Source organism: Lethenteron reissneri, chromosome 19 (assembly GCF_015708825.2).
Source record: "Lethenteron reissneri isolate LAM-NWPU_2019-01 chromosome 19, ASM1570882v1, whole genome shotgun sequence".
NCBI lineage: Eukaryota > Metazoa > Chordata > Hyperoartia > Petromyzontiformes > Petromyzontidae > Lethenteron > Lethenteron reissneri.
In genome coordinates, this window is record NC_083797.1 from 14894639 (window position 1) to 14919713 (window position 25075).

Sequence of the window (25075 nt, forward strand, 5' to 3'; positions counted from 1 at the left end):
GGGAGATACAGGGGGAGACACAGGAGAGACACAGGAGAGACGGGGGGAGACACACAGAGGAGAGACATGGGGAGAGACACGGGAGAGAGACTGGGATACACACAAGGGGAGACACAGAGGGGAGACACAGGAGAGACTGGGAGACAGAGGGGAGACACACAGAGGAGAGACAGGGGGAGACATAGAGGAGAGACACAGAGGAGAGACACAGGGGGAGACAGAGGAGAGACAGGAAGAGACACAGAGGGGAGACAGGGGAGACGCACAGAGGAGAAACACAAAGAGGAGAGACGGGGGAGACACACAGGAGAGACAGGGGGAGACACACAGAGGAGAGACACACAGAGGAGAGACGGGGGGAGACACAGAGGAGAGACACAGGAGAGACAGGGGGAGACACAGAGGAGAGACACAAAGGAGAGACGGGGGGAGACACAGAGGAGAGACGGGAGAGAGACTGGGATACACACAAGGGGAGACAGAGGAGAGACACAGAGGAGAGACTGGGAGACACAGGGGGAGACAGAGGAGCCACAGGGGGAGACAGAAGAGATACAGGAGGAGACACAGTGGAGACAGGGTGAGACAGGGAGACCCAGACAGAGGGAGTGACACGTGGAGACAGAGGAGACCCGTACAGCGCAGAGACACGGGAAGATAGGGAGACCCACACAGGGGAGACACACGGGGAGACCCATACAGGGGACAGACATAGGGAGACCCACACATGGGGAGAGACACGGGGCGACAGGGAGACCCACACAGGGGACAGACACGGGGGGCAAGGGAGACCCACACACGGGTAGATACACAGGGAGATCCACACAGGTGGAGACAGGGGAGAGATACGGGGAGACCCAAACAGGAGGAGATAGGGAGACCCAAACAGGGGGAAACACCGACAGGGGAGAGACACGGGGAGGCAGACAAACACACTCAAGTTGCTTTATTCAAGCGGTTTATTCGAAATCGCAGGTTGACGTTTGCGGCTTATTCGCAGAAGAGATTCAGATTTGAGACGTCAATTTCCACACTTGACGCATTCATCCACACAATATAACAACCATCGTTCACCACTAAATGGCAGTGACATCAACCCCGGCGCTTGTGCCAGTTTAGATGCACTTTGAGGCTACGTGAAGTGTATATACACCTATATATTTGGAGTTTGCGTGTCCTCTCTCCCCGTGGTCACGTGGATTTTTCTCCGGATCCTCCGGGTTTTCCTAACACATTTAGAATCAACATCATGCGTTTAGAGTATTTGGCTGCTATTCATTTCCACATGATCAGCCACTTCATTGGGCTATCATTTGTGAAAGCCAGGTCACTTCTGAAAAAGAGCAACATAGCTCAGCGGACCTTCCCTGGTAAAATAAGAAAAATGATTAAAATTTAAAAAGAACATCTAAACCCTGCGGGAATGCGCATGAAATTGAGGGCCGGGGGGGGGGGACTCCTGACATATTACCCCTTGGAGAGGCATGAGGTGGCCACTGCTCCCGGGGATTAACAATAATGACAAGAAATAAAATGTAATTAAATTAAAATAAATTACGACGTTTCGAACACAACACAAGTGATCATCATCAGGTGGAAATGGGGTAAAACACACCAAGGGAACACACGGAGACACCAAACACAGAGAACGGTAAACTGCACGGAGGCAAACAACAACAAGATGGGAGACGAGAACTCAACAAACCTTAGAAACACAATGTGATGCAAAACCAGTCGGCCAACAACACAGTCAGAAACTACCACGTATTTCAAAAGACTGCTAAATTTCGTGTTCAACTTCTGGGCTGAACATACCAACGCAGACAGAGTGAACATATGCGAGGTACAAGGTAGCAGAGATACATACAGAGAAGAACACACAGGGAAAGATGCTTTAATTTTATTTAGTTACATTTTATTTTATTTCTACATACGTGACTTCACCGAAAAAACCAATGAGTACAGTAATTTCAGCAGTCACGAAAGCTTCAATCCTATGTTAATGACAAACTCACTTCGGGTTCTGTTTGGGTACATTCTCTCCCCCCGCTTCCCTAACCTTCCCCACCCATAAAATACCGATCGTTGCCCCCTATGTGAGTAGGGCAGTGAGCCCAGCAAACTTTCCCGGTCCCTACTCCGAGGTCACGTGGCCCCAGGTTTTGTCGTTCGCGAAGGCGTCTCTACTCCCCCTTCAACGTTGCTCGTGCTCTGTATTGGGTTCTTGTTTAATACTTTTGTTTGAATATATTATGTTAATGATCTAATGTATTTTTTATTGAATCATTCATGCAAATCGCTTCCGAAAATGCATTAGGATTTGTAATGCGTGCAGATTGCCAGCAATTTCCCAATCTCGCGGTCCTATTCTAGGATGTTATCACAACCCTAGCTCTGCCTGGACTAAACGACAACACGATAGGGGGATTTTCTGTACCCTGGCCGCAGGCTTTACAGACCGGGCAAGACTTGGCCCTTGAACCTGTAGCGGAACTTGACGTCGTGCATGGGGGGCAAGATGCCCAAGCCGGCACGAGCGTTGTTTAAGGGAGGAGGTGCGACCCCGGGGTCCAAGAGCTCTAGGTCGTAGTTCCACAGCAGCATGGTGACCACCAGCTTAATCTCGTTTATGGCGAAAAACCGTCCGGGACACAAGCTCTTCCCCATGCCGAACGGCATGAGGTATGGGGAGAGCCGGCGACCGTTCTGGGTGAACGTGGTCTTCTCCTTGAGGTTCTCGCCCAGGAAACGGTCAAACTTGAACTCCTAGGGTGCATGGGTGGGGTGGCCAAAATTCAGACCTTTTAGACATTATTATTTGTACGATAGATTTAGGTGCATAAACTCTCCAAAGCTATTATGGACCATGGCAGCACCACATCATTGCTGGGGCGGATAGACTTTGGGCGTGACGTGTCCCATCGCGTCACAGCCGTCAATGCTTTTTCGACTGAAAAAACGTGGCAGTGCTTCGTGCACTGCTCTATGATCCCGGCGGTCTGAGTTTTATTTCCAACCGCGAGTGGCGAGTGACATTAGAATCTTGGGCCCCTCCGCCACGCATTCCCTTCACCGTCCCTCACCGGCCGGCGTGGTGAAGTACGGTCAAATAAATCCCATGACCTTCACACAGCAGTGGATTGACAAAGCAAGTAAGTTATCTAACCGTAATTGCCGCAGGGTTTACGCATGATGGCCAGATGGGCAGTTGACCAGTTTGTAAACGGACGCTGCACGCTGACGGGATAGGATAAGTGTGGAGGGAGTGAGGGAGGGAGGCTCACCGTGGGGTCCGGGTAGATGCTCAGGTCAAAGTGCATCATCTTTGGGTAGACCGCCACCATGTCACCCTTGCGCACGAGCACACTGCGCCCCGAGTCCAGTTTCAGCGTCACGTCCTCCTTGGTCTGGCGGACGATCATGGAGGCGCTGGAAAGGCGCAGGGCTTCGTTGACTATGCTGTCTGTCGAGAGGGAGGGGGACGGACGAGGTATGACACAGAGCTGGCCTCTGCAGAATCAACTCCCGATTACCTGCAACTCCCCATGACCCATGCGTGTACTGTGCAGCTTGCAGGGTAACCGCGCTCACCCGCGCCCTGTGCGCGCACACTGGCTCTATGTTCGTGTCGGTCATTGCAAAGGTTCAGGTAAGGCCCAAGATGTGACATGAATAAATAAATGTGATAATCCATAGGCAAGTGATGTTACATAAAACACCATTTTTGGGGCAGTGACCTGGCCCAACGGTCGACCAATGGCCACTTGCCGCGGAGGTTCATGATTCGAATCCGGCAGGCTGCCCTGGTGCGGAGAGCACTCACGGAGGACGGTCATCTTGTTGAGCTGCTCCCTCGTGATGATGAAGGCCTTGCCGTGCTCCCGAGCCTCGTGGCCCAGCAGCTCCCCTAGCTGAGCGCGCACTGCCTTCAGCGCGGGCGTGCTCCTGCACGACACGCGGACACAACCGCACGCACAACGCTTACCACACAAAGGCAAATATCCCCCGTGTAGCCTGAACAGACTGTTGGGGCAACTGCTGTTAGCGAGCAACAATAAAGGTCGGCGCTGCACACGAGGGGGTGGGTGGCTAGCACCATGCCCGGCCGCCTTTGTCTCCCCGGTTGCGATGTTTCCACATCGCACCACGTACTTATTTGAGGCTGAGTTGACCTCGGGGAGACCCAGGACGGGTTCAGATAATCGTCACTGATGTTGGCCGTGAGCAGGAATTGAACTCGGGTCTCCGGGTTCGTAGCACAGTGCAGCGCTAACCGCTACACTACGACACCGGCCGCACACGCGCACAGATCAGCGCGGAGCAGCATTGGCCCTCCCTGAGGCTCCAGCGCCGACCCCGATGGTCCTTCCTGGCAAAGCACCCCAAAGCGAACTAACTTCCTAGCGGCTCATCCCAATAAAGCCCACAAAAAGAGCTCCTGTCCTAGGGGTTCCTGCTGACAGAGCCCCCCAGGTGAACTCCCTTCCTAGGAGTTGGATGACGTGAGTCCGTAGATGGTCGATGAACCCAATCTGGTCGCGAAAGAACCAGCTGTTGCACGAGAGACACGCGATCTGAGGCCATTGACAGAGGAGTTGGGAATTCTTGCTTTGTAGACCTCTCTCCTCTCTGCATCGGCGGTTCTCCTCTGCTTTAGTCGCCTCCATGACCCTTGGAAGAGCAGATTGATCTCCACCGGGAGAAGTGTTTGCATGCAGGGGTCGGCGTGGCCTCGTCTCACCAAAGGTTGCAGACCCGTTGGCTACCTTCACCTGGTTTTGTCCACTAGTCAAGACGGTGTACTGCAGTGTGGCCTCTGCCACAGCTGACATCTGGGAACCGGGAGCGACCAAAGATGGCAAACCACTGGGAGAGCGCTACTGTTCCCCTTTCAGGAGGCATGACCCCTACCCGACACACCCCATACTTACCCTACGTCTGTGATACGTGGGATACCGCATCAGCGCTATAAAGAAATCGCCTATTACAGAGCTGACCACCGCGGCGTGTCGAGGGGGATCACGGGATCTGTCATCTTGTCCCCCCCGCCCCCGCACCCCCCATGTCACCGTGGGTTACAGGTGTCCTGCTGTACCCATCCCGACCCCAGACACCATTGCATGGCTTCTCTCATCTCCACAGAGGAACTATTCAATCAGCTGCCTTTCAAATGCTATGCTCGAGAAGAAAATAAATATGCAAAAAAAACCTCTACATCGTTGTTGTTTTTTTACACATCCCATGAGCCACATGACCTACAGGGAGTGCCTAATTTTAGCAGCGTTGGCTCAACACAAGCAAAACTCTGGACCGGTTTATAAATGCAGTGGCTCATCATCAAAATCTGTTTTGACGGATATGCGAAGGAGATTTTACTGTCTCATTATTCAATTTGTACAAAAGAAGAAGATTCGTTCGAAAATTAAACCAATTCCAAATGTTACCGGAGCAAGTAGAAGAGAGTCCAGAAGGTTGCCGGCAAAGAGTTGGCTTGGGAGGCCCACATCATGATGAAGTGCGTGCGAGCCTTGTCCAGTTTCCCCAGCAGGGGCGAGCCCTCAAACAGATTCGCCCTCTGCACGATGAGAGCCGCCGGTTCCACCATCGTGCCGGGCGCCACCTTCCCGAGCGCCGTCTCCAGCGCCTCGCGCCCTCGCCTCGCCGCGGGCATCGTCCACAGCGGCACGCCGGCCACCAGGAGGGGGAAGGCTCGGTCGAAGTCGTTGAAACTCTTGAGCAGCTCGGCGAGCAAGGACTCGGCGTCGAACATATTTCGGCCGAAAACGGTCTCGACGCTGGCTCGGAACATGGTGCGCCTGCAGAACTCGTTCAGACCCTCCTCCTGCCAGCCGTCGCCGCCAGCGCCGCCGGCACCGCGAGCGCCAGCATCCCTCACAGCACGACCTGGGGGTCGGCGTAGAGACGAATGTCAGCACTGGTACGGGCCGCTAGTGATAGGCGAGACCGGGTGGAACACGCCATGGGTACAATTATAATTTAACTAAAATCGTCACACTCGTTAGATATAATATTCTGTGTGCGTAGCCAACCGTGGCTAATCAGAGGTTCTCGCAGCAGCAGCAGTAGCAGCAATGTGGTTCAGGCGCGAGATGCCAGCGTCGAGGTCTGCTGCTGGCCACGATGAGAGGGCTTCAGGAGAGAGTTCGTGTCGTTTTGCGGATCCTCCTCCATTAATGGAGTGCATACCACAGTGGATTTACTACGTGGTCCATAGTTCGGGTTGGATCACCACAATCACACTCCTGTGGCTTGTTTTGAATCTATATCTATGTATCTCTATGCATCTCTGTGTATCTCTATGGGTCTCTATGGGTTTGCTATACGATCCAAAGTTTGAGTTGCATGGCCACAATTGCACTCTGGTTTTAATTGCATGTATCTCTATGTAGCTCTGTGAGTCTCTATGGGTCTCTACGTGTCTCTATTGGTTTACTATATGGCCCACAGCTTTGGGTTGCGTGGCTAAAATCGTACTACTAGTGGCTTGTCTTTCTTATGACAAATACTAATGGTGCAGTTTCACTTGGTGTACTGTGGGGATTTTGAAGGCAGTGCCTGGTTCGCCGTATCGCACTGCGACACGCTCGGGGCGCTTGAGGACAGCGTCAGGGAAGGAGAACGAACGACGTCCAGCAACAGTGGAAAAGTGCGCAGGGTGGCGTGGAGCGGTGCTCCCTTAGAATTCCGACCGCGACTGCCGAGACCAGGAAAGGTTTGGAGAACACGCCTGCTCCGTTTAGACATCGCACCGACCGTGAATAAACGTTACGTGGGCTTCGGCAGGACACGTGGCCGGAAGGGATGACGGTCGGCGGTCGAGACCAACAACGGAACGGCAGCCAAAGGAGGAGAAATACGCACGCTGAGTTGGAGCGATGAAATCGGCTCGCGTGCGGGCGCTAGACAGATTGTGACGTGGTGGGAGACGGCGGCGGCTTAGGGAGGCCTTCATCCAGCAGTGGACCGAGCATGTTTTTTTTGCAAATATGACGCCTTTATGGACACCCTACAGAATATCCTCTTGATCTGAAAGATTGGCGGCCTCGTCACAAGGCACCTCCACAAGCACTCCGCCGAGCCCCTCCGTACCTGCCACGAGGTAGTTGTGCAGGTTTCCCAGCATGCTCTCGGTGAGCAAATGCAGCTCGGTTCCAGTCAGAGTCTTCCCGAAGATGTCGTGGATCTCCTCGATCGTGACGTTGTAGCGAGGGTCAAAGAAGTCCACGATGCCGAACACCTACTTGCCAAGGCCACGGCACAACGGAGGGCAAGGCTCGCATCGACATTAAAAAATGCATACACAGGTGGTGTGTGGAGTTGTGTGTGGTACACAGGTGGTGTGTGGAGTTGTGTGTGGTAAATAGGCGGTGTGTGGAGTTGTGTGTGGTACACAGGCGGTGTGTGGAGTTGTGTGGTATGGAGGTGTTGACCGTGAGCGGTAATCGAACTGGGGAAGCCCGGTTCGTAATGCAGCGCGCTAACCGTTATATTACCGCTCCCCACACACAGCACACAGACACGCGGACGCGCGGTGTAAAGTGTGCTCACAGTCCTGGCGATTTTCTGACCAAACTTCTCGAAGTCCAAGGCGCGATCGTTGCGCAGGAGGGTGCCGTAGGAGAAGGGGTCGCAGATGAAGGTGGTGTAGGAGCCCGCGATGAGGCACGTGAACACCTCGCCGTACCGCGCCTGCTGCTCGCGCAGGAACGCCAGCGGCTGGGCTCCGAAGCGCAGAGCCGAGCCCAGGTATGGGACCCAGTTGCGCACGAGCGGGGCCTCCTCCGCACGCCTGGGGACACAAAGGCAAAAGCTCCATCCCGGGTAGCCTTTGCCAATATATTTGGTGGGGCAGGGGGGGGCGGCCGCTTAGCGAGCACCCAAGGAGGAGGCCGGCCTACGGTGCACTCGGATGACTTGGGGGTGAGTGGTGCGGTTAAACCCACGCCCGGCCGCCTTTGTCTCCCCGGTGGAAATGTGTACACATTGCATCAGGTACTCATTTAAGGCCGAGTCGACCTCGGGGAGGCCCAGGGACCGCTTTGGATATTCGTCGCTGATGTTGGCCATGAGCCCGAATCAAACTCAGGATTCATCTCCGGATTCGTAGGATCTTTGTGCACGTAGTGTCATCTCGCTTATCTTTCCCTCGCCATATCTCTCTCGCGACCCATACTGTTTTATGATTCCACGTTGATGTTTAAGTCAGATCGCGTGAGAAAAATGTGTGTGGTAAAACCTCTTCCACCTGGCACAGCCAATTCGCGAAGTTGACTGGAGGACATTTTCCGATTTCTGGCAGCTGCTTGATGATGCTGGCTGTAGCTCCCGGCGAGAGGTCCGAACCCAATTGATAAACACGCGCGGATCACTCTCCAATCGCGCGATTACAGGTGCGGCCATCTGGAACGCTCTTCCTTCTGATATTAGGAAGCCACTAGAGCTATGCATTGTTAAATAATCTCAGTTGAAAACTCATTTCTTAAGAACTGCTTTTTATGTTGAGTTTGTTGTCCTTCCCCCGCACCTCCGATTAGCATGGTTGGCTACGTACGGTGCAAAATAAGTTCGACATGCGTACATACTTACACACTTTATATTTAAATAAATGACTGTCACCCATAGCGTATTTATAGAAATTGTATTTAAAACACGTCAAACAGTCAACTTCACTGTCAAATATAACGATAATAAAATAATCTTCCATATAAATAAAGACCTCAATCTGTATGTCTAAAAAAACCTGTAGGGTACTTCCAGACAAGGTAGAAAGCAGAAATGTGGTACACATCTCGCTTTTAGTACAAAAACAACAACAGGACAAATATGAAAATTCGAGATTTTTCTTTTAAGGCCCAAATCTCGATACTTAGTGCCCCATAAAACACGTTTGATCGTGGTTTCATCCAGATACCGTTCGAAATAGTGTGGGTTTTTTCGATTGATAGAGTGTCAACTGACAAATAAAATTAAGGCGAGAACCATTGTTCTTTCTTTTATTGTTTTTGAGATATTTCGGATTCAAGCGGTTTTGAAAGAAAAAAAATCCCTATTTTATTATGTTCAAATCTTAATTATTCAAAAACTGTAAAAGATAGCATAGCTTGCCCTCATAGACGATTAAGTTAAAAACAATTTGTTGAGAATAGGTTTTCCCCTTTTTTCTGGTAACAAAACAAGTGTTCAGATGTTAAAAACACCAAACTGAAACATTTTACAAGGAATCATGTCTGCATTAACCACAATACTTGTGGTCAGAATGCAAACAAAAAAATATACTCTGATAATATATGCATTGTCTTTGAAACTGATTGGTCCACACCAGAGACAGCTTTCTTTTGAGCCTAGTCTCAAACGGTATTAGACCAGAGGACGCCAAAAGGCGTTTGGTTGCCAGAAAAATGGGGAAAACCTATTCTGAAATTTTTATTCTTTCTAATAAAAAAGAACGAAATATTTAAATCAGGTGGTTTCCGATGGTTACGTTTTTAAATAAAAGACGTTGAATCAAGTCAACAATGTTTGTGTTTTTTTGCGGAAAAATACAAATGTTTGAAGTCGTTGTCAGTGTCTGTAGATACAAATTATAAAAAAGCATCAATTTAATTATTATATTTATTTCAAACTTTTGCCTGGCGAAGACAGGCTTTATGAACTAATTTAAAAATAAACACATACACCAGTCAACTGCACTGTCAACAGAGGAAACACATCTCATTCATTTCTGAGCCTTTACTAAATGCACGTCCTGGGAATTGTCAACCAGAAGTGAGTGAAGCTGACTGAACAAACCACACGTAAACCACACTTTGCAACCTCCGACATTTTTAAATCCTTTATATTAAGTTCGCTTGCTTGCTTGCTTGCGTGCTTGCGTGCTTGCGTGCTTGCTTGCTTGCTTACGACCGTGCAAATCTTTCGGTCGTTTTTTAACCCACTTCCCGTGATCCAATCGAGCTGACATTTTGCACACAGACTCGTTGTGCGAGACAATTAATGTTCGTGAAAAAAAATCAAAAATTTTACACTTTTTAGGCAAAAAAAATGATTTTACATTTATTCAAATAGAACTCATTCATGGCTTTGGCTGAACGTCACAGTGTAGGAGCCCAGAGCGTAACCCCTCCACAGGCCGTGGCGGAGTAGCGCAGTTGGTAGCGCCCTCACTTCCCATGCCAAAGGTCGCGGGATCGATCCCGCGTCCTCCACAGGCGAATATATTTTTAAATCCTTTATATTAAGTTCGCTTGCTTGCTTAGGGCCGTGTAAATATTTCGCTCGTTTTTTAACCCACTTCCCGTGATCCAATCGAGCTGACATTTTCCACACAGACTCGTTACACTGTTTAGGGAAAACAAATTAAATATTTAATTACCAATTGCTTAATACTGGCAGACAATCATCTGACCCATAGGTGGCAGCCATCTCAAGCCAGAGGACGAGAGGACTCTAGCCGCCACGCATATAAAGGATTTATAGTGAAAAACTTTGTTTTTACGGGTTTACTTGTTTTATTCTTTTTCAAAGTGAACCTTGCAAAAAAATTAACCCGTAAAAACAAAGTTTTTCACTATAAATCCTTTATATGCGTGGCGGCTAGAGTCCTCTCGTCCTCTGGCTTGAGGTGGCTGCCACCTATGGGTCAGATGATTGCCACCATTAAGCAATTGGTAATTAAATATTTTTAAAAAATTCCCTAAACAGTGTAAAATTTTGGAAATGTTTTTTCACGAAAATTAATTGTCACGCACAACGAGTCTGTGTGCAAAATGTCAGCTCGATTGGATCACGGGAAGTGGGTTAAAAAACGACCGAAAGATTTGCACGGTCGTAAGCAAGCAAGCAAGCGAACTTAATATAAAGGATTTAAAAATGAAGGGCCACTCGTTGCAATGGCGAGCGCGTCCTCTCCCTACGTTCACTCGGAGGAAATTATTTGCTGAATATGACGATTAGCACTTTCGTGCAGTAATTGGAAAATCGTGCTTGACGCCTGGCACTGATGTTGTCACGTAATGTCACCTCATCCTTTGTAGGCGGGCATTTTCCTACTTTGTAAAATGTAAGCACATGCACCATGAATTAAACTTTGCAATGGTGGAACAATATCATGTCAGTATAGGCAATGCATGCATGTTGGCAGTTGCGTGGGTGTGTTTGTATGTATGTGCGTGTATTTTAAGGCTGCGTTGGCTGGGTCATGTAGCCCGCATGCCCAGCCACCGCATGCCGAAACAGCTTTTGTTCGGCCGGATCGAGGGGGCTAAATGGGCGCGGCACGGGCTAGAGAAGGACGGAGTGATGTGGTACAGGAGGACGTGGAGCTGAGTGGACTTGCCGATGACTGGTATCAGCGGTGTCAAGATCGGCCTCTGTGGAGGAGGCTCGTGAAGGACGCTACTGGGCAGTTGGAGGCAGTCGCCCTCCAACAACAACGGAGGGCGGAGGAGCGACGCTCACAACAACGAGCGGAGCGCCGGGTGGCTAAAGCACAGCACAGTAGGGGGCACAGATGGTGCATCAGCCAGTCATCTCGGTCATCTCAGTCAGTCGACCCGTGGAACCTGGGTCTGCCCCGTGACCTCCTGCCAGCGGGCGTTCGACACTTCACGTGGCCTCAAGGTGCACATGGCCTGGCACAATCGTCGTGGTGACGTCACCGCCACTTAGTGGCGAATGGCGGTTGTTGTTGTATTCCCGCTCATGGCCAACACCAGTGACGATTTTCTGAACCGGTATTGGGCCTCCCCTAGGTCGACTCAGTCTCAAATGCGTATCTGGTGCGATGTGTAAAAATCGCCACTGGGGAGACAAAGGCGGCCGGGCATGGTGTTGGCCACCCACCCCCTCATGTGCCGTACTCGCTAATAGCACTTTCCCCAACAGTCTGTAAAGGCTATACGGAGGATCTTTGTATTTTCGTAGAAGTTACGTCTGTAGAAACATGAATGATGTCACTACTGTGCTGAGACACTACCAGGTGATGACGGGTACTGCAGGTGGAGAGCGCCACGGTGTCACTGAGGTCGCGTCAGGCCGTGACACTCTGCGTGAACCCGATAGGGCACGTGACCGGACGAAGGGGGGCCAGGGGACATCAGATGGGGGCGCTGTAGTCACGTGGTAAGGGACCTGGACCTTCCCGAAGGTTCGGGAAAGGGGCGTAGCCGAGGGCGGAGCCGGCCACGCCACAGCCGTTATAAGCCTCGTTGTGCGAGAGAGCTAAACTCAGCCAAAATCCCCCTAAACTCAGCCAAAAGCCCCCTTCATATCCACATCTCTAGTTTCTCCCCCCCCCCCCCCCCCCCCCGGCATTTCCTTGCTCGTTTCCTTATCCCTCTAGCAGCGCTCCACTCCCCCTACCCCACACCTCCATATCTATCTCTCCTCCCTGGCTCCTCCCCTGTTTCTTACCTATGAAGTATTGGAAATGACGGCAGGAACTCCTTGACGGGTAACACACTTTTTATTAAATCTTGACGTGTCACGATACAACGTGTGGTCTCTATTCTTCTGACTATACACTTCACTTAACTCGTGTAGACTCTATGCCTCTGGCTACACACACTTCACTTGACTCGTGTAGACCCTATGCCTCTGGCTACACACACTTCACTTGACTCGTGTAGACCCTATGCCTCTGGCTACACACACTGCATTCCGCCTCTGGGTTACACAGAGTCCCGGTCCCTTTAGGACAGCGGGACTAGGTACCGCAGGGCCCTATCTCTTCCTCCCCGTCTTCAGTCTTCGCTGGTTACACACTGCCCGTGCGCCTGTGTGCATCCACTTATATAGTCCCCGCTCACGGGAGACGGAGCGGATGCGGACCTCGACGTGAGCATCACTCCTTAGTTAACCAATGACGACGCGCTGTTCCTACGATCCGTTTTCCCCAGCGCGTGTTACCACTACCCAACCAATCACACCGCGCTGCCACCCGATCACTCCCTCTCAAGCGCGTCACCGGCACACAGCCAATCAGCACCACATAACCCACGACCCCGCGCTGACCCCTGATCCTTCACCGTCAGCGCGCGTCACCACCCACACAGCCAATCACTACGCGCTGGCACACGATCCCTACCCCAGCGCGTATCACCACTACATCACCCCCTCCCACATAGCTCGCAGCCGGCCCGGCTGCTAACCAACAACACAACACAACGTTAACACAACAAAACCCCACCCCCCAGTGTGCCCCGTAACGCAACAACAACAACACAACAGCAACACTTAAATAAGAAGCAATGTACAGCCCGGCGAACAACACAATAAAAGCGAACTCTAGAAAACGAACGCGCCAAGTGTCTCTGTGACTAAACGCAGTGACGAGGCGCTCCGGCTGCCTCGACTCCTCACGCGGTAGGTCATAAAAAGTAGCGCGACCTAGCGCGAGTCCGTCTGGCCGGTCCATCGTATGGGACGGGACGCTGACGACCGTCCGGTGGCTCCGACTGCTCTAGATGGCGCGGATCGGGCCTGGAAGGACCGGCCCCGCCGCGAAGATCCGGCCGCCGGTGGTCGGCAGCTGTCAGTTCCGTGACACCTGGGAGCGGATCAGGCGGAGACATGTGAGGATCAGGCAAAGACATTTCCCCCTTTGGGTCGTCGGTCACGTCACATGCTCGGCCCTCACGACACAAGGGGAGGCCATATGGAGGCAAGAACGGTTTCAGTCGGGAGGGGCGGACGTACCAACGGCGCTTTCCCCATTTTATCTGAACGCACTGGGGGCGTGCAACCCGCACGACCTCCACGGGTCCCCGCCATGGCTTCAACAATTTAGGCGACGTAGCCAAAGGTGCCTGAGGGCAATGCAGCCAGGCCCTGTCACCTGGTTTCCAGTTGTGCATGGACACCTTCCGTGCACGCAACCGCTCGTTTGCAATTTGGCGAGCCCGCGAATTAAGCCGTGCGGCCTCCCTTGCCTCTGTCAGCTTATGAATATTAAATTTAATATGCTCTGCCAATTTTGAATTAGTTCGTGGTGCGGACAGGCCCAGCTGCGTTTCCATGGGCGGGTCGGCTTCCCGACCGTACATCAGATAGAATGGGGAAAATCCCGTCGCTGCATGGGGGGCCATTCTATACGCGGCGAGGACCCCCGGGACCTGCAGGTCCCAATCAACATGTGCCTCACACACCTGCTGGCACAGCATAGAAGTCAAAGTCCTGTGGAGTCTCTCCACCATCCCGTCCGTCTGCGGGTGGTACAGGGAGGTACGCACCTTCTTAGTACCCAACAGATCGCACACCTCTTGCAGCAATTTACTTGAAAAATGTTTCCCTTGGTCGGTCAGCAAGCGTTCGGGAGCCCCCTTGTCCAGGACGTAGCCCTGGACAAAGGCGTCCGTCACAGCCGCCGCCGACTGGTTGGCGAGTGGCCACGCCATAGGCCACCGGGTAAAATATTCGACCCCCACCAACAGGTACTTATTACTCCTAGGCGTGACTGGAAAAGGCCCCAGAATATCGAGCGCAACGAGCTCGTTAGTGCGCGAGACCTGAATAGATTGCAGCGGTGGATTAGCTGCCACGGGCGGTGGTTTCCGTCTGGCGCACTCAACACATCCCTTCAGAATATTCACCACGTCACTCCCCATCCCCGGCCAATAATAGTCACGCTGAAGCAGGGCAAGCGTTTTGTTTACTCCCAAATGCAAGAGGCGTTCGTGTGCGGCCAAGACAACTTTCCCCCTCACAGCGGAAGGCACCACAAGCGCGTGCCGCCGGGACAAACTGTCCCATCTCATTAACAGGCCTTGCTTAAGTACGTAGGAGCCAGTCCGCTCCTGGTCCTCTTCGGAACCCCCCACCCTGCGGCGCAATGCTAGCAGGGAGCTGTCCGCCATTTGGAGACGGCCCCACTCAATCAGCGACAGTGAGAGCAGCGAGTCCTGACCCCCTGGGGTAGCGGGAACATCCCCAATTGGTGCGCCCGCGGTCGCAACCAATGCCCCCATACCTTCCGTAACTGGCGGTTTACAGCGCCGATCCCGATAAGCACGCACATTTGTGACAAGGCAACAATCGCGACAGAGCATCGGCATTTGTGTGTCGCAACCCCTTACGGTATGTAGTCGTGAACTGATAGTCCTGGAGGACTTCCAACCACCGTGACAATTGGCCCGAGGGCTGGGCGACCCTCAAAGAATACTGGAGCGCCGCGTGGTCCGTCCGGACCGTAAAGTGACGACCATAGAGATACGGTCTGAATTGTTGTACAAAAAAAACAATGGCAAGCAGCTCGCAACGGGTGATGCAGTAGCGCTGCTCCGCCGGCGACAACACCCTGCTACCATAGGCGACCACCCTTTCGACTCCCCCAACGACTTGGGATAGCACCCCCCCAATGCCCGTGTTGCTAGCATCCGTGTCTAGCAAGAAGGGACTCGCAAAGTCAGGATAGCGCAAGGGTGGGGCACCCACCAAGGCGTCCCGGAGGGAGCAGAACGCGGCCTCCTCCTCCGGTCCCCATCGGAACTTCACTCCCTTCGCCGTTAGAGCGTGCAAGGGTTTTGCAATGGTGGCAAAGTGCTCAACGAATCGGCGGTAATAAGAAGCAAAACCGATGAAACTGCGCACGTCCGAAACTGACGTGGGCGTCGGCCATGAACTGACACAGTCCGTCTTCGCGGGATCGGTAGAAATCCCCGAAGAGTCGACAATGTGACCCAAGTATCTAACGGACTTACGAAGAAGGTGGCATTTGGCCGGTTTAAACTTTAATTTAGCCGATCGCATTCGCAAGAACACCCCTCTCAATCGCTGGAGGTGTTCCTCAAACGTTTTACTGAAAACAATGACATCGTCAAGGTAAATCAAGCACGTATCCCATTGCAAGCCCGACAAAACCAACTCCATAAGGCGCTGAAACGTCGCAGGAGAGGAGTGAAGTCCCATGGGTAACTGGTTAAACTGAAACAGGCCCCCTGGAGTCCGAAATGCTGTCTTAGGTTTAGACTCTTCGTCGAGTGGCAACTGCCAGAATCCCGATAATAAATCAAGAGTCGAAAAATATCGCGCACCAGACAATGCATCGAGAGACTCGTCCATCCTGGGGAGCGGATACGCGTCAGCCACAGAGATCTTATTCAGGCGACGGAAATCTACGCAAAATCGCAAGGACCCGTCCTGCTTTTTAACCAGCACAATAGGTGCTCCCCAAGGACTGGAAGAAGGCGAAATAATGTCGGCTTCTAGCATATCGTTGACGGCCGACTGAACATGTTCCTTCTCAGCAGGACTCAGTCGGAAGGGATTTAGCCTGACCGGTGCCGCATCGCCCGTTTCAATGTGGTGGCGTAACAGGTCCGTGCACCCAATGTCATACTTATGTTTACTGAACACATCAGAAAATTCTATCAGCAACCCGCGCAGCGCACCCAACTGTACCGCTGACAAATCGTTAGAGTCCGCGCACAGCGAATCGACCCATTCGAGGTCCTCCTTCGGTTTAATGTTCTGCGTGGGGCTCGGATCAGCCTGCGCAACCAGCCGCTCTTCCGCAGGGACCCGTGCCGCGTGAGCTAGCACGGTGCCCTGCTGAATGACGGCCGGCCGCGACCCAGCGTTTAAAACCATCACAAACGGATCCCTGTCAGCCCTAACCAAAGTGTGAGCCACCGACAAATCGAGACCTCCGACAGCCCTATTAGAAGGACCCAAAGCATGCCTTGTTCCGAGGTCTCCCTCACCCATGGTTTCCGCAACCGGAGGGGAATTAACATTTGTGAACCCGGGGGCACGTGCACGGTCTGTGTCGCTAACGCTTGTATTGTAGCGCACGCCGTCCGAATTTCAGTAGGGTTCGTCAAAAATGAAATACGGCGACCCGATGGTAGTTCAATGCAACGCTGATCGATGAGAATTTTAATGGGCATTTTTGCCGAAAAATCAGTGCCCAATAGACAACCGCCAAGGAGGACGAAACGAAAACGGGTCCTGACAATTTGATATCTCCAATGCAAATGGACGCTCTAATCTGACCGATAATGCCCAACGATCCCCCATTAGCGGCGTAAACTGGCACATCCACTGGAAGCAGCGGACGACATTGGACGGGGAGAATGTTGTAAATGAGGTCCGATATAATAGTCGCCGATGCCCCCGTGTCCACTAACACCCTGACCTCGACTCCATCAATAGATCCCGTAACGACGGATGAACCCGCTGAGGCAGCCACTATTCTGTGCCCCAACTCCGACCATTTAATGTCTCCCCGGTCCCGGCCGAACCCCCCTCACCGAACCGAATCCCCGAACCCTAACCGGCTCTCCTCCGCCGCAACGCGACGGCCCATGCGTGTCGAGCATGCAGGCCGAGCATGTGAGGTGCCGCGACTTGCCGGGGTTAGTAGGGATGACTTGGGGCCTTGGTCGTCGTCCAGCCGAGGTCCCATGGCGCGCTGACGTGGGGCGCGGCAACCGGACGCCACGTGGCCCCGGAGGCCGCAGTAATAACACGTGATGAGGGTCGTCGGAGATCTCGGTTGCTCCAGCTTGCGGGCCGATCGCAGAGGCGAACGACCCCCCGACCTCCAGTCCCCCGGTCGTCCCACGGTGAACGCCTCCTCTCGTGGGCTGACGACTTGGGGTTCGGTGACTACCGGGCCCGGAGCTGAGGCCACGGCAGCGTTGCAGACGACCCCCTGTTTACGTTGAAGGACCTCGTGCGCTTGTATACTTGTAGCGACCCGCAAGGAAGAAATATCGATCTCGTCGGCCGTGTTGATGGGGACCCCCAGGTCCTGCGCCAACTTGAGCAGTTGCTCCAAAACCATCGCATCGTGGCCCTCCTCGTCCATACGAGGGAACGCGGCGTCGGCGAGAGCCAGCAACGCCGTGCGATAGGCGAGCGCGGTCTCCGTGTCCGCCTTCCGCCTTGCATAAAAATGATGGCGACACGCCGAGGGAGGTCCGTAGACCTTGGCCATGAGACCCAGCGCAGCCTTAAGCGTGGAGCGGTCCGACCTCCGTGCAGACGTGAAGGCCGCGAGCGCGTTGTCGTCCAGCATGGCAGGCAGTGCCCGCAGCGCCGTAGCGTCGGACCAGGCGGACATCTCCTGATGCGCCAAAAACCTGCGCTGAAATTGGCCCCAGTCCCCGCCTTCCGCCTTGAAGGCTGACAATGTGGGAAGGCGCTGTTGAAAGATGAAGTCGTCCTCCGCCTCGTGGTTCCTCTCCGCCGCCCCGTCGGTGTGTAAGATGGCGGCCCCAGTGGCGGGTGTCTGATGGCGGTCCGCAGCGCGCGTTGGTGACGTAATCGGGCGCGCTTGGAGAACCGCCGCCACGTGGTGGTGTCCGTTCCCGCCAAAAGTCGGCGCAGATGAAATGGCGGGAATCGCCAAGTCATTTTGGCGGGAATCTGCAGGGCGACCCTGTAGAATGTCCGCCGCCGTCCCCGCTCCTCCCGACGAGCTGATTTCCGCCAGGATGGACGCGGCGGCGAGCAGCAGCTCCACCAGACGGGAGTGCGCCTCGTGGAGCACGGCATCGGTCCCCCGTCGCTCGCCCGGCGCCGTCGGCGGATCCTGCAGCGTGGGCAATTCTTCGTCCTCACCCCCCGATGCCAGCTGGCCCGAGTCGTCAAGGTTATCCTCGCGGTCAATCCCGAGGGTCCGACGGGTCTTCCTTGTATCCATGCTTGGAAGACCGTTTCACTTCTGACGCCAGTTGAAGTATTGGAAATGACGGCAGGAACTCCTTGACGGGTAACACACTTTTTATTAAATCTTGACGTGTCACGATACAACGTGTGGTCTCTATTCTTCTGACTATACACTTCACTTAACTCGTGTAGACTCTATGCCTCTGGCTACACACACTTCACTTGACTCGTGTAGACCCTATGCCTCTGGCTACACACACTGCATTCCGCCTCTGGGTTACACAGAGTCCCGGTCCCTTTAGGACAGCGGGACTAGGTACCGCAGGGCCCTATCTCTTCCTCCCCGTCTTCAGTCTTCGCTGGTTACACACTGCCCATGCGCCTGTGTGCATCCCCTTATATAGTCCCCGCTCACGGGAGACGGAGCGGATGCGGACCTCGACGTGAGCATCACTCCTTAGTTAACCAATGACGACACGCTGTTCCTACGATCCGTTTTCCCCAGCGCGTGTTACCACTACCCAACCAATCACACCGCGCTGCCACCCGATCACTCCCTCTCAAGCGCGTCACCGGCACACAGCCAATCAGCACCACATAACCCACGACCCCGCGCTGACCCCTGATCCTTCACCGTCAGCGCGCGTCACCACCCACACAGCCAATCACTACGCGCTGGCACACGATCCCTACCCCAGCGCGTATCACCACTACACCTATATAGCCTCTTGTTACAGCAGCTCTTTTGCCCACTTAAGCAACTGTTTCTTGCTGTGGTTGTCCCACCTGATGACGGACGCTTGTGTTGCGCCCGAAACGTCGTGATTTATTATTTTATTTCTATTATTATTTCTATTATTTTTATTATTTATTATTTATTTTTACCTATGTGGCTTTACCGAAAAAAACCTAAGAGAATGAAGACGCAATCTACGGTCATCAAGTCTCTGATCTCCGCTCGAGGACCAGGCAGCCTGTTAGCCTGTCCTGGTCCCGTTATGTAGTTATCCCTCCAAGTGTTAGTTAAATTAGGAACGGTGGTCACCACCTTATATAGTTGTTCGAGTTGTCTGTTGCGTTGTTTAATAAAGTGTTGCCTCCAAGTTTAAGTGTGCGCCTCAAGTGAACCCATTACACATACAATAGAGGTAATGGATGGGTGTGATGGTATGCATCTGCAGTGTACGGCACTCCCATCTTCATTGGCCGTTGTGCAATTTAAAGGAACGCAACCCCGTGTTAAACGAGGACTTGCTGTATCATAAAGATAAACTATACGTACAGATGTACACGTATGTAAGTATATATGTTGAACGTATACAGGGTGCTTAAAAAACGTTAACACCTATATGGGACTATCGTTTTTAATGGAAAAAAGAACGGATAACACACTGTAACATGATAACAAATGTATGCTAATAGCTTCAACAAGTCAAAGAGTCTCCATTTGTTCGCCATCATTGTCAACATATCCCTGGAATCTTCTCCAGGTGGTCTCCAGAGCCCGGAGGCACATTTCTTCTGGTATTGTTGCAAATTCCCGGAAGTGTTAAACAAAAATGTAAGCACCCACCCTGTACATATGTGGTGGTCATGATTGACACACACGCGCCACAACCAGGGGGAGGGGTAGGAACCGGTCCGGACCAGTCGGGCCAACGGCGGTTGGAACCCCTCTGAGGGGAGGGGGCTGGCAGGAGCTACGATCCCCCAGAACCCCGCCCCTCAGGGAGAAAGAGTATATAAGGCGGGTCCCTGAGAGCGCGAGTCAGTCCGTCTCAAGCCGAAGCCAGAAGCCGCCTGAAGAAGAAGAAGAAGACCCTGGACCCCAAGCTGCTGACGTCCTTCTAAGGGCCGGGGCTCAGTGCGGTGCCAGTGGTCGTGGGGTTAGGACCCTGAGGTTCCCTCGGCCTGATGCCCTTGTGAGGGCCAGGTCCGGACGGGCCAGTGGTCAGGGACCCACTGGGCCAGCGGTGGGTCAGCCTCCCCTAGGTTTAATTAGCTGGAGGGCTGAAGTAGGAAGAGTTGTAGGTACGATAGCCCGGAGGCTGTATCTCCCCACGTTGTGGGTGAAAGGGGCCATTACCTCTTTGTGTTAGGGATTAGTGTAACTGTTTGGTGAAATAAAGCGTGTTGCCTCTACGAAGACTCCGTCTCCCTCCAAGAACATTGCACATATGCAGAGATCATTCACTGCCAGGAGGCCGTGAGGCTGATGGGATGTGTTGAGAGACAGGTGTTTGAAGGAAGACAAACAGCTGGGCAATGGACGTTGCTGTTCTGCTGCCCTCTGCTGCCCACCCCGTATGTTGAACTTCTTTCGCAACCACACGTAGCCGACCCGTGCTAATCGGGGCGTGCGGCGCGCGCCTGTGGTTCCGTCCGGTGGGTCGCCCGTCCTAGCATGGTTAGCCTCAGCCCTGGTGAGATTGGTCGCCGTGGCACAACAGAAAATTGAGTTCGTGAAATTTCGGGATCTGGCATGGCGTAAGCAAAAGAAAACCTGCGCTCCGAGATTCATACAATATATATCACGTGGACACTGTCTTGAGATGGAACGTCGGGGTTTGGTGACAGTTAGTCGAGAATGCCTTGGATACGATCACGAGATCGACCCAACAAGTTCCTGGTTCTGGTTTCAGATGAACGGGCAGGCAGTCGTCATCCTTTGGGTTGTGGAAACTGGCTCAGTGTGCATGGGGCCTGATAAGTCGCGCCCGGCTGGCAGGAAGCACCACGACCACCACCCAACGTGCGGATAGAGATCTGCTGAGCTCTCAGGGCTAAGGCGGTGGTGGCGTTTCCACTTTGAGGTCAGGAGTCACCGGGCACAGAGCCCTTTCAAGTATGAAAAATAATAAGAATCGGTATTGTACCCTTTCTGGCAAAATAAAACAGGTGTTAAGATGTTCAAAACGCCAATCGATACCCATTCTGGTGAGTGGTGTTTGGTGAGTGGTGAGTGTCTGGTGAGTGGTGAGTATGTGGTGAGTGTCTAGTGAGTGGTGAGTGTCTGGTGAGTGGTGAGTGTCTGGTGAGTGGTGAGTGGTGAGTGTCTGGTGAGTGGTGAGTGTCTGGTGAGCGGTGAGTGGTGAGTGTCTGGTGAATGGTCAGTGTCTGGTGAGTGGTGAGTAGTGAGTGAGTGGTGAGTGTCTGGTGAGTGGTGAGCGGTGAATGGTGAGTGTCTGGTGAGTGGTGAATGTCTGGTGAGTGGTGAGTGAGTGGTGAGTATTGTCTGGTGAGTGGTGAGTGTCTGGTGAGTGGTGAGTGTCTGGTGAGTGGTGAGCGGTGAATGGTGAGTGTCTGGTGAGTGTGAATGTCTGGTGAGTGGTGAGTGAGTGGTTAGTATTGTCTGGTGAGTGGTGAGTGGTGTCTGGTGAGTGGTGAGTGTCTGGTGTCTGGTGAGTGGTGAGTGTCTGGTGAGTGGTGGGTTGTGAGTGGTGTCTGGTGAGTGGTGAGTGTCTGGTGAGTGAGTGGTGAGTGGTGAGTGGTCCCTGTAGCAATGGGGAAGCAGTGTTGACCCGATGCGAAGTCAATGCCCGCCTGGTCACATCCAGCCACCGGAGCCCTCCCCGTGCCACGAAACGAGGCACGATCCCCCTCGGCAGCACGGACCCCCCCCTCCACACCCTCCCCTCTGGTTGGAAAACGAGCCCGTGAAAGCGCACATCACAGAACTGCTGCTGAGAAGCATTGAAGAGGGACAGCCCCCCCCCACACCCCTCCACGCCAAGTGGGCAAACCGCTCAGATCGATAGCTGGAAGCAAACGGTGATGTGTACGCGGGAGAGGGTGGGGGCTTTAGCCAGTGGCGGTCACCAGCGGTGGACATCAACAACTCATCACTGCCAGCAAGGGGGCTTCGAACCCAGGCCTCGGAATATTTCGTCAACGCCGCCGCCCGCAAAAACCACAGCCCACAGCCAGTTCGCGCAGCGTGTTGCAATGGGCTCTGTGTATTTCGGGAACACTCCCCGAGGTACGCTTATAGACGATTTAGATTAGAACTGCATTGTTACCTACACTTCGCGGATTTTAAGACACCCTTAATTCACTTTTTGTATTGTAAAGCAAAAATTGCCGAGGGGGGTGCATCTGATAATCAGCTAACCGTATGTGCGTCTCTGTGTGTGTGACCACCAGCCCTCCTGTGGAAGGAGGCTCGTGAAGGACGCTGCTGCGACTGGGCAGTAGGAGGCAGTCGCCCTCCAACAACAACGGAGGGCAGAGGAGCGACGCTCACAACGGTGAGCGGAGGGCTGGGTGATTAAAACACAGCAAGTTGGCACAGTAGGGGGCACAGGTGGTGCATCGGCCACTCATCTCAGTCGACCCATGGCACCTGCTGGGTCAGCCCCGTGACCTCCTGCCAGCGGGCGTTCGACACTTCACGTGGCCTTAAAGTGCACATAGCCTGGCACAAGCCCCGTGGGGACGTCACTGCCACTTAGCTGCGAAAGGCGGTTGTTGCCCCATGTCACCTCAAATGACATGGGGCACACGGTGTATGTGTGTATTGCATTTGTTAACACAGTTGCTCCTCAACACAAGAAACCAAGGGGCCCAAAAACGTGAAGCGGTCAGCAACGAACCAGCACTCCCTGCAAACGTCGTAATGCATCGTAAAGAGCGCGACTTGAGCTGAGTTGAGAGGGTTCACGCGAGAGGGGGGAGCGGGTTTGGATTCGGCAGTGAGTGTCAAACAGGATGCCGTTGTATTCAAATACATTCTTATTATTTACGAGTTCATAATATCTGTCTTAGCCAGGCAAAAGTTTAAATATATATATAAAAATTAACCTGATATGAATTTTTACAATTTGTATCTCCAGACACTAACAATTACTCCAAACGCTTGTATTTTTCCGCAAAAAACACAAATTGTTGAAACCGCTCAATTTAAAGATTCCGTTCTCTTTTTTAAATTAGAAATTAATTAACTTAATACCCTGGGGGAATCTCTCAGTTTACCTTCAAATTATTCACATTTGAACATCATAAAATGCGGATTTGCTTTCGTTCAAACCCGCTAGAATATCTAACAAACAATAACAAATAGAACAATGGTTCTGGCTTATTCTGCTTGCCGTTTAACGCTCAAACGAAAAGACTCGCAATCTTATACTTTTAACGAGTTCTGAATTACTTCACGAACAAACATGTTTATGGGGCACTTAAAATCGAGATTTGGGGACCTTATAATAAAAAATCTGATTTTCCCCGTTTGTGTTCTAAAAGCTACCCATGTACCAAATTTCAGCTTTCTACCTTGTCGGGAAATACCCGAGAGGGTGTTTGAGATATACAGATTCAGGTCTTTACTAATATAGATAATAATTATAATTAATTTTCAAATTTTGCCTGGCCAGTGTGTTGGAGGGGGAACCGCTTCTTACCGGCGCCGACCTCCGAAAAGCCACGCAGTGAAGAGCAGAGCCAGAAAGAGGCTGCAGGCCACTAGCAGAGCCATGCTGGGAGACAGCGGCACGGCGAGCGCTGCAGTGAGGGCAAACGGCAAGAATGCCGTTGCCTTCACCGCGACCGACACCCCAGGGGCCTCGCTCCGCCCCGAACGCACCCGGTCCCGCCTCCCGCTGGCGGGTGGCCGACTCCCACGCGCCGTGGAGCCGCTTGGGTGCGGGTGATCGTTCTATGGGCGGATCCGAGAGACGTTGGCGACCGACAAGAACTCGGCGGAGGACGTTCATCAAGCAGCGGATTGATCACGTCCGGGATTGTTCATATCACCAGAAATACTCGTAGGTCAAATGTTCAATAATTTCACTTTAATGCAGACGTTAAATGCGTCCCAGCAGTCCCCAAACACCCGCGCTTGTCCGTGGTTGGAGGAGACGCATTTCCTCGAGGGAGACGGAGCCGCTGCAGCCCCTCCCGACATCGCTGCGGGGCCATGCTCCGAGCTAAAGGGGCCCTGTATGTACGTCCCGTATGTTGAACTTCTTGAGCACCGTACATAAGCCAACCGTGCTCATCGGAGGTGCGTTGGTTCTCAAAAGTAAAAAAAAATGTGCAATGTTAATAAATACATAGGTTTAATGAAACAATTGAATTTGTGTTTTCGATTATTTCCCTTCTAAAAAAATCTGGCCACGTCTCGCACCCCCACAAAGGGCATCTCGCACCTCTAGGGGGTGCGTGCACCCCAGGTTAAGAACCACTGCTTTAATGTGTTATGTACCATGGGCGGACGGCTGCATGCATTCCTTGGACTGAGAGGCCTCGCGTGACGCTTCTTGTGTACAGGTTTGGAGTTGGGAGTTTGAGAGTCAAAGGGAAGCGTCCCTTGAAGAAGCCCGTGGAGGCTTCTTCAAGAAACGTGGGTCCATCACTGTGTGTGTGGCCGACTCTCGGGTCCACCGGCGAACTTATCTTTAGAACAATGAAATGTGCAGCCACCAAACTGAACGCAAGCTCTACGGTTGGG

The 25075-nt window shown here is 52.8% G+C and overlaps 1 protein-coding gene across 1 annotated transcript; it reads right to left on the minus strand.

Annotated features, from left to right (window-relative positions):
* Nucleotides 1-945: 945 nt before the first annotated feature.
* LOC133344327 (cytochrome P450 7A1-like) lies at nucleotides 946-24133 on the minus strand. Its single transcript, XM_061554429.1, has 7 exons — nucleotides 24027-24133; nucleotides 7570-7810; nucleotides 7111-7258; nucleotides 5445-5904; nucleotides 3824-3945; nucleotides 3285-3463; nucleotides 946-2766 (listed from the first exon to the last, which is right to left on the minus strand). Exons 1-7 carry the CDS (start codon nucleotides 24098-24100, stop codon nucleotides 2452-2454), a joined length of 1539 nt encoding a protein of 512 aa, XP_061410413.1. The 5' UTR covers nucleotides 24101-24133; the 3' UTR covers nucleotides 946-2451.
* Between the last annotated feature and the right edge of the window lie 942 nt (nucleotides 24134-25075).

Excerpts from the sequence above, each read along its gene's own strand:
- LOC133344327 (XM_061554429.1), bottom strand. The coding sequence starts at position 24,100 with ATGGCTCTGCTAGTGGCCTGCAGCCTCTTTCTGGCTCTGCTCTTCACT. Across the intron at positions 7,259-7,569 it reads GTCAGAAAATCGCCAGGACT|GTGTTCGGCATCGTGGACTT; the intron begins GTGAGCACACTT and ends CTTGGCAAGTAG. Across the intron at positions 5,905-7,110 it reads GCACAACTACCTCGTGGCAG|GTCGTGCTGTGAGGGATGCT; the intron begins GTACGGAGGGGC and ends GCCGACCCCCAG.